The sequence below is a fragment of the Habropoda laboriosa genome, unplaced genomic scaffold, assembly GCF_001263275.1.
Source record: "Habropoda laboriosa isolate 0110345459 unplaced genomic scaffold, ASM126327v1 scaffold20, whole genome shotgun sequence".
In the NCBI taxonomy this organism is placed as follows: Eukaryota; Metazoa; Arthropoda; class Insecta; order Hymenoptera; family Apidae; genus Habropoda; species Habropoda laboriosa.
Window position 1 is genome coordinate 1,080,586 of NW_017100143.1, and position 9,779 is coordinate 1,090,364.

General features: G+C 32.1%; 1 protein-coding gene across 3 annotated transcripts; it reads left to right on the plus strand.

Annotated features, from left to right (window-relative positions):
• Positions 1-2,934: 2,934 nt before the first annotated feature.
• Positions 2,935-8,295, plus strand: LOC108573457 (nicotinate phosphoribosyltransferase). Of its 3 annotated transcripts, XM_017935914.1 has the most exons (11): positions 2,935-3,268; positions 3,852-4,022; positions 4,125-4,251; positions 4,464-4,675; positions 4,811-4,929; positions 5,017-5,210; positions 5,749-5,934; positions 6,868-7,093; positions 7,173-7,493; positions 7,577-7,705; positions 7,791-8,295. In XM_017935914.1, exons 1-11 carry the CDS (start codon positions 3,199-3,201, stop codon positions 7,866-7,868), a joined length of 1,833 nt encoding a protein of 610 aa, XP_017791403.1. In that variant the 5' UTR covers positions 2,935-3,198; the 3' UTR covers positions 7,869-8,295. The 3 variants fall into 3 exon arrangements, with proteins under 3 accessions (XP_017791403.1, XP_017791411.1, XP_017791419.1); XM_017935922.1 differs by lacking the exon at positions 5,749-5,934; XM_017935930.1 differs by lacking the exon at positions 5,749-5,934 and having other exon boundaries at positions 6,871-7,093.
• The last annotated feature ends 1,484 nt before the right edge of the window (positions 8,296-9,779 follow it).

Below are 9,779 nucleotides of genomic sequence, written 5' to 3' on the forward strand. Positions count from 1 at the left end.
ATGAAGGGTCGCGCTCCCTATTCAAGTTAAGTTTATTATACGTACTTATGAAAGATACATTATTTCTGCACTTGCTATCGTAATGAAAGAGTGACATTAAGGATACGTGAATAACTCGGCACGTTTCAAGATCATTTATTAGGAAGTATATTCTGGGATGTGAAGGCATCTGCGGTCGAATCGATTAAAACTCGATCGAAAGAGTTAGGGTGTATGTTATGTCATCATATATGTGACAAACGTGATATAAAAAATGATAAAATTCGATCTTACTTTTTTTATTCCATTGCGTAACAACGTAGTTCGTTAGCCTGACCCTTTCGCTCTTTATACCACACGTATACATATATTGCATTCATATATAAATGTGACAACACAAAAAGGCACGAGTCACTGCTCAAACTAGATGGCCATTAATTACTCGTTCCTTTCCGTTCGCTACGATCAAAGAAAAGTTCGAGAATCGATCACGCGTCGCTCGATCGCTCGTTCCCACCCCAAGATGGAGTCATTGATCGAAAAACTGCAAGATTCCTACAGGTCGACGATCGTCCACGCTCGTGGAGAGTCTCGTTTCACGGATCATTGCGCAGTACTAGAGAAAAATTTTCGTTTAAACGTCAAGCAGTGATAAAACAGTCATTATAATCATAAATAAAAGAGAGAAGAATGAGCGACAGCAGTTAAAACGAACTAATTGGAATGTTTACACTGATAAGAACGACTGAAATAGCAATTCAGTGACGTATATCAATCGCGTAAGCGAAAGTTAAACGATCGAAACACTTTGAGAATATTTGGTACATCGAATAGTTTTAGATTCGCGAGAAAAATCGAATCCACAATCGAACATTATCGCGCGCCAATGCAGGTCATTGTTAAGGTTTCCTGTTCGATTCTGCATAAAAGCTCGTTCTTCATGAAAGATTAATGTTATGAAACCGTTTGATATAGCTTCAAAAAATGGTATTGCGACCTTTTCACATTTTCTTTCTTTCTTTCGCGGGCTTATCGCAATGTTGTCGACGCCTTTTTTTTCCTACGCTTGTTATCTACGTCGGTTAGAATTGCTTAATCCGATGGAGAACGTACAATTTCGATAAATTTACAGAGCGATTACGTAATCTTTCGATTCTTTCGCGGAAACATAGTTTACAGTGCATGACAACTTCCCAGAAACTTCGAATCGTTTTCTTTGCACCTAACCTAAAAAAAGCTTCGTACAATTGAATGATAATTAATTGCATCTAAGAAAATTATAACGTAATACGAATTCTCGACTCAATCCATCTATATAATTGTTCGTTATGCATCATCGTACCAAAATAGGAAGTACGAAATATTCCGTGACTCACAGGTAAAACGTTAAGATATCTTTCGTTGTTTGGTCGAAGAATGCGGGGAAACAGCTCGTGACCCGTTGTACCCGCCCGGTTGCGGCTCAAGATATTCAGCCGCGGAGAAATCGCGGTACGACGCGACGTTGCGCAAGCAACGCGCGGTTCAACTTAAGAGGTAATTAAATCGATGAATACGGAAGGCGTCCAAGTTCGTGAAGTTGCATCATACATGGCGTGGCACGCAACCATTGCTGTATCAAAGTTACACGTTAATTTTCCGACATCTAAATAAAAAAAATAAAAAGAAGTTCATGGAAGGATGAACAGCTGTAATGCCGTATCATTAAGGCAAGGTCGCAGAATACAGACATGTTGCCCCTGACGATACGTACGTGTTTAATCGAAGGATGCGCCCCGATCGAGTCCCGTGCTATAATTGTATGTACTTTCCGTGGCACGACACCGTTAGGCCCGATGCTATCTTTGAAACGGTGAAAAGAAAAACGCGAGGAAAATCGGGAGGATTGTACACGACCGCAAGAACGTTAAAACACACATCGGCTTCATTAGAGAATTAAGAAAAGGCAATTCAATTGGCCTGGAGATTATACAGGCTTTCTTTATCGAATAAAAAAAAAGAAGATGGTAAATAGATGACGAGTAGTAATCTGTAAACTCTTATTCGAGCGATAATGTAACTTAACTTTATCCTTTCCTTATTCGTCGTGTAACATGCATAAAAGTGTAAGAATATATTTTTTTGTTGTAGCTATTAGATAATTTGAAAATATAGGGGTTAAAAGTCCATCATGTGATTATGATTTAATCCGCATGTATATGTTGGTTTCAAGGATTTTTCGTTCTCTAACACATCACCACGATGACAATTAGTGCAATGATGTATTATAGCTATTAACGATGATGAGGTCTTTTTCGTTGCTATATACCATGTAGCGACGTCGCTAAAGAAAGAAAGAAAATGTTACGCCTTTCGATCGCGCGAATTGGAATGTCTCGTACGCGCGCTTCGCTAGATTTTGCACGCAAATATACATATGTACGCGCGATTGTATATATATTAACCGCAGATTTAAAAGTGTACAGATTGAATATTACTTCATGTTTTAATATTAATCTAACATTGATCTATATCACAAATGGTGACAGTATATTTCCACTGACTCCAGCAGTGATGTAGAGCGGTGAAATTAGATCATGTGAATACATTCTACATATGTCACAGGGCAAACAGCTCGAGTCTTTAATTGTCTGAAAGATTAAAATATTAATCGATCCTTATTATTTAGTTCCGGTCGATTTAGATGAAATTAGACGAATGTATTAATAGATTATAGTTCATTTGCGCGAACTTTGTTTCTTTCGTGACAAGCTGTATTCGGTACTTCCATGAACAGGTTGATTGTAACACCTGGAGAAAGGAGAGGGGTGATGAAGGGAAAAAGAGAAGGAATTCGATCCTAGCGCAGTGTAAAGTCATTACGCTTTCTGCATGTTCACGTGCTCGAACTAAAATGATAACCTGATTCCTAGTAATTTTTTAAGAGAAACCTTTACTATTGGTGGGAATGGCGGAATAACAGGTCGCGTCGTTCGTAACGTCCTTCAAACGTTCCTATCGATTCCGAGAGTACACGGAAAGACGTATAATACGAAGTTCAGCATCGAAACATGCTAGTTCATCGGTAACGGTGCTTGACCGATTGTCGTTCAGTGACTGTCGTTCAGTAACGTTCGTTGCTGTCGAATAAAGTTACCACCACGCGTTTTCTTTTTTTTTTTTTTCTTTCTTTTCAATTCGACAGTATTTTAAGTTCGATTTTCAAAGAAAAAGCAGAAAATGTCAGATAACGAGACTAAATCGCGGTGTCACTCACGTCAAAATTGTGTCGTGCAACCACTCTTAACAGGTACTTGCAGTGTGTACTTGTTTCTTATTATCCATGTTGCAAAAACTAGTTGAGAAAAGTAACCTCAAAAAACGCGGGTCCATTTTATCTTATCGTTTACTCGGCAGTATATTAAGTATATGATGTAACACGTGGTGTTTCAAAATATAACGGACATGGGTTGATTGTGATGATTTTGGTGGAAGATTTTAAACTTTACGCCTGTATATTTTTGAATAAGTAAATCATGATTATCTTTAAGTTATTCGTGTCTTTTATGCAATTCAGTTTTTTTCTAAATGTCTTTGAATGCGTTTAAGATTACTTCGTAGATGAACGAGAAGATAATTTTGTTGTTAATAATTGAATAATAAAAGTAATTTGATTAATTCAATAATTTGTCTATTAATTCTATATTAGCTTTGTAAAATGTGTTAATACATTGATCTTTTAAAACTGTGATTTGATAAGTTTTTTTTTGTTTTGTACATGGTAATCTAACATAACGTAAAGTTATAGATGTATGTCTTATAATACAAATGTCAAAGTATTATTTAACAAGTATATGACATTATAAATATTTGTATTTGTTTTATAATTCTAGACTTATATCAAATTACAATGGCATATGCTTATTGGAAAAGTGGAAAAATGAATGACCATGCTGTGTTTGATTTATATTTTCGTAAAAATCCTTTTCAAGGAGAATTTACAATCTTTGCTGGACTAGAAGAATGTATTAAATTTCTGGAAAAATTTCGTTATTCTTCTAGTGGTATGTATTTATTTCTAAATATTATACTGTTTAAATAACATAGATTTATAAATCCAAAGACATATGTTTTGAAATATACAAACAAAATGTTCAATTATACAGATATTAAATATTTGAAATCAACATTGCCATCATCAGTTGATCAAAGGTTTTTTGAGTATTTGAAAGACCTTACCCCAAAAGATGTCACAATATATGCTATGGAAGAAGGTTCAGTTGTTTTCCCAAGGTTGGTAGAAACTCTTTGGAACTTGCATGCATCATGCGGATATTGTCCACTTATGTTAATTATCATCATCATTGTCATCGTTTAGGAAACTTTTTCTTGCTCTTAAGACAGCAGTTAGAGTTAATGTTCGAATGCTTATCAACATTACATATTTGATGAAACATCAAATCTTAATAAGTTAAAACCTCAATGCAAATTGATATGTTATGCAGAATACCATTACTAAGAGTAGAAGGTCCATTAATAATGGTACAACTTTTGGAAACAACACTATTAACCTTAGTTAACTATGCAAGTTTAATGGCAACTAATGCAGCCAGATATCGTATGGTTGCTGGGAAACATATAACGTTGCTAGAATTTGGCCTTCGAAGAGCTCAGGGTCCTGATGGTGGCTTAAGTGCATCTAAATATAGCTATATTGGTAAGTATTTCCCTATATCTTTATTTCTTGATATGTTACTTCAAAATCTCAAAAATTCTATGAAAGTTATACCTAATATAAACACATTTATATCTTTTCCTTTATCTTTCCTGTAAATTAATTAACATTTTTCAGGTGGTTTTGATGGTACAAGTAATGTTTTGGCAGGAAAATTGTATAATATTCCTGTAAGTGGAACACATGCACATGCATACATTACATCTTTTACTGGTATTGATGATTTACAAGAGAAGGTAAGTTAGAGAATACTAACTTAGCCATACAAAGTAATTTACTTGAATAAAATTCTTTCATTTTAATTACATTTGATCTTCTTTCAGACTTTGGCACATAAAGAAACAGGAGAAGTTTATGATCTTCTACAATTAGCTTACAAACATCGGGATGCAATTGCTGCTGATGTAAGAACACTAGTTTCTGAGGCTTCTAATGGAGAGTTAGCTGCTTTGATTAGTTATGCCATTGCTTTCCCACAACGATTTGTTGCTCTTGTAGACACATATGATGTGAAAAGGTATGATATTGTGCTTATTTTATCTGTATTCTTTTACCTTAGATTTTTTTTAACATGCCTTGAAACTTTCTTTTGCATATTTTGTACATATGAGTAGATGTAATATTTTACTTTTAGTTTATGTATGTGTAATGTATCTCCTTAATATTTGTGTATATTTATATTTGACTATCTGCATGTCATACATTTAGAATTTTATTTAAATGTGCACTAGCAATATTCTTTATTTAGTACTAATTTATCTGTAAAACTTTTTCTTAACTGTATGCTTGTAATATGAAGAATTTCTTTAATAATTAGTAATTTTCTTAAATATTAGTAGCCTTACTCTATTTTAGTATGCATGAATGTAAAGTAGAAAAAAATATACTAGGAAACACTATAGAAATACCAGAGATACTTTATCAGCAATTTCATCATTTATTAAAAATATATTTAATTGGATTTGATATGTGCATTAGTAATCCTAATTAGAAATTCACAAAGCAGGCATGATGAAACATATACACACTGTAGCCTAACAGGAGTGTGTTTATAGCATCGAAGCCTCGGCCAAGAGACAGGCATGTATAGCCAGCCTAAATATAAAGAATAAACGTCTAACAAATGGGTCCAATACACATGCCCAAAATGGTGTCAGAAACAATCCAATTATATCAGAATCAACTTCCCATCACAAGAATGGCTTTTTAAGACGAGGCGAATTGGGTGAGCTCTATGTGAGGTACGATATCATTCTATTTGTCTGCTTTGCAGAATAAATCATCGTATTTTTCATTTTATGAAACAGTTAATCGTTTAATTATTTTTCATAAATAATAAATACATGTTATTATAATCTTTTTCGCATATCCATTTTGTTAAACTTTCAACTATTATATTTATGTATCTATTATTATGATAATAATTTTGAATTAAAACTGTTTAAAAATATCAATTAAAATGAGTACATTTTCACATACTTCGTTCATTTGATTGATAAGAAAAATACATCATTCTGTAAAGCGGGCAAATCTATATTTCGCTGCTTCGTTTTTTTTTTACGTAAAACAGTAATAAAGGACCAAAAAAATCGTGAGTTACTTTATGACAAGTTTTATAAATCTTGTACTGTTTACGACCTTATATAGTACCCTTCCCAATTCAGCCATTTAACAAAATAATAATTATGTTTAATATTGCATTAATTATAAAATGTTACTGGCTCCAAGAAAACCTTAAAAAAGTCGTAAAAGTCACATAGATATTAAAAAAATGTATTGACAAGACAGTAATAAAAATTGTCCTATTAATACAAAATTTGTTCTATATCTGAGAACATATTGTGTTATATCATAATCAATGTACTTAATATTGATAACTTGCATGTAGTATCCATTAACATGTTCTATTACTTTATAATTCAGATATAAAGCCATTATAAACTTTCTGCATTTTCATCTAATTAATAGTAGTGCATGTTTTGTATGTACAGTGTAGCATTGATTATTGCATCTTTGCAGTATATTTCATATAATTTATATGGTATATTGTAATTACATAGAAATTAATATTGTGTTTTAAACTATGGTAAAATTATGTAGATGCATGTACAACTAATATGTTTTCATCAATATGTAAAAATTGTATAAATTTCACAAGTAAATTTTGTACTTAGGAGTGGTCTTCTAAACTTTTGTGCAGTGGCACTAGCTCTAAATGACTTGGGTTATAAAGCAATCGGTATAAGAATTGATAGCGGTGACTTAGCATATTTAAGCAATGCTGCCAGAGATATTTTTGAAAGAATTGCCATCAAGTACAACATACCTTGGTTTTCAAAGTTGACGATCTGTGCATCAAATGACATTAATGAAGAGACTATTTTAAGTTTAAATGAACAGGTAGATAAATACATATGAAAAATGTATAGTTTTATTTTACCACAAATTTGTTTTTTTACGAAGGACGTTATTTTTATAGAGTCATAAGATCGATTGCTTTGGAATTGGAACACATTTGGTAACGTGTCAGAGGCAACCAGCATTAGGTTGTGTTTATAAAATGGTTGAAATTAATGGTCAACCTAGAATTAAACTCAGTCAGGAAGTTGGTAAAGTCACAATTCCAGGAAAGAAAGACGCGTTTAGATTATATGGAGCAGATGGATATGCTTTAATTGATCTCTTACAAAGATCGACGGAAGAAATTCCACAAGTAAAACAAAAAGTCCTTTGTAGACATCCTTTTCAAGAATCAAAAAGAGCATATGTTATTCCATCGCGAGTTGAATCACTGCATAAGGTAAATTGAAAAAATATCAACTTCTGTAAAAGTTAAAATTTATTATACTTTTTTATGAGCACATGTTTGTTATAAATATATAGGTATATTGGAAGAACGGTAAATTATGTCAACCTTTACCTGCATTACAAGAGATACGAAATAGAGTACAAGAATCTTTAAAAACACTCAGAAATGATCACAAAAGAAATTTAAATCCTACACCATATAAAGTGAGTTCTAATAAATATTTAGAAAATAAACGTAAAAGTTTATGTATGTCGAAATGATCAAAAATTAACTATCGTTATTTCGCAGGTGGCTGTTAGTGATGATTTGTATAATTTTATACACGATTTGTGGTTACAAAATGCACCTATTGGTGAACTCTCGTGAAGCTGAGCATATATCATCATTAGAAAGTAATGAACAAAGACCATGTATATGAATGGCCTACCATCACGTTAAGTTGGAAGTTTCAGAAGTTTATTTTTTACACTACCTAAGAAACTTCTAATTGTACAAGCACCAATTTGACTGTAATAGTGATTGCGACACAATATGAGAATTACTTATCTAGAAAAATGTGGTGGAAAATTATGAAAGGACAAGAGTCACGGGTAGGAAAAATGTAGAAGAAAAACGGATGTAAGAAAAGATTGTAAAGATTGACCCTGCATATGCTTAATTGTTTATTATACTGTTTCACTGAGAGACGTTTAGGGTAATCAACTTTCTGTGTCATAATTTGGGCTACTCTGATTCGAGCTACTTTATGTGATCTTATGCCGGTGGTTTTTTTACAATCTAAGTTTGGATTACTGCGAGGTGTGTGTGATTATGTGTAATATATAGCTGATAGGTTTACATATGTAGATGTACATAATTAGTAATAGTAGTTGTCTGATGCTAAGCTATTCTAAATTTGAAGATTACTCTACAATCGAGTTAGCTTAAATTTAATCTACGTTTACCTGATGAATATTATATGAAGTAACTAGAATAATATGCAATACAACGTATGATATGTATACAAAACAAGAGATGGCTTATAACTATGTACAAATGTAGTTGCTTACAAAATATTATACAATTATTTCACGACGATTATATGTTTAACTAGAAATTTATTTTATAATTGTACAGTATATGTTACTCCTTTCTTTTGCTAAATAATGAATAATAAGTTAGAAACACAAGTTTATATAAGAACTTAAATTAGAAATATAATATTGTCAACTCAGTTTTATCATGTGTACATGAATCGTTTATTTTGAAAGTGGTGTAAGTCCATTTTTTTAAAAAATGAGATATCACATAATTTGTGATTAATTTAGTGTAAACTTTTTATTTATAAAAAAAAAAGGACTTGCACCATTTTCAAAATAAACGGTCCACATTATCAATATATGTATATTTAATTAACTTAAATTGAGAGTGACGGTAGTTTTCTAATAGGATGCTTGTAAATACCACAGCTTGTTCTAACTATTGTCACTCGCACGATTCCATCTTAACAAGGGTGGAAGATGATAATATGCCCAGTGGTTAATGCAGTAGTGAGGTTATTCTCCCCGATCAGTGTACCCTTTTGAATGATTGTTGATTCCTTATGCTTGTGCCATTTCTGTCTTACGGTGATTTCATTTAAATATTCTTTATGCCATCATATCCATAAATCTCGAATCTGTTGTGCCTGCTACAATTGTGATAATCAACTTATCTTGGCTGCTGAAACGTCTCTCAGGTACGTTCGCTAGTGAATCACCAATAAGTAATTGGCCTAATGTCAATGTTGAAAGATCAGAAGGATCTGATTTCTGTCAAAACGATATTTAATGCCTCGTATGTCAGAAGCGTGTTACCTAGTATGAATAAGGTGATATCGGAACGATTTAATTGCTGACTACCCATACCCCACATTTAAAAATGTTTACAGTTTTTTGTTTTTATACTGTATCATTATATTTAGATGTAATTTTAGAAACGTACATGATTATTAGACTGAACAAAGCTAAATTTTTACACAAAAATTGTATGACATTAAATTTGCTGACTTTTTAATATAACGTTTACCGTATGCCAACAAGCTAATAAAAGTAATTGTTTTTATAAAAATTGATTATGTATTTTCAAAGACATGAAGATATCGCTAATTAAGATAATTATATCGCTAATATATTATAAACTCTAAAAAAAAATATAATGACAATACTTTCGTTATATTTTCTAATAATCATAGTGTTGAGAAGTCAATTATGAGTTGCCAGTTTCAATTAATCATTTTTATTTTATAAAATTGTTAAT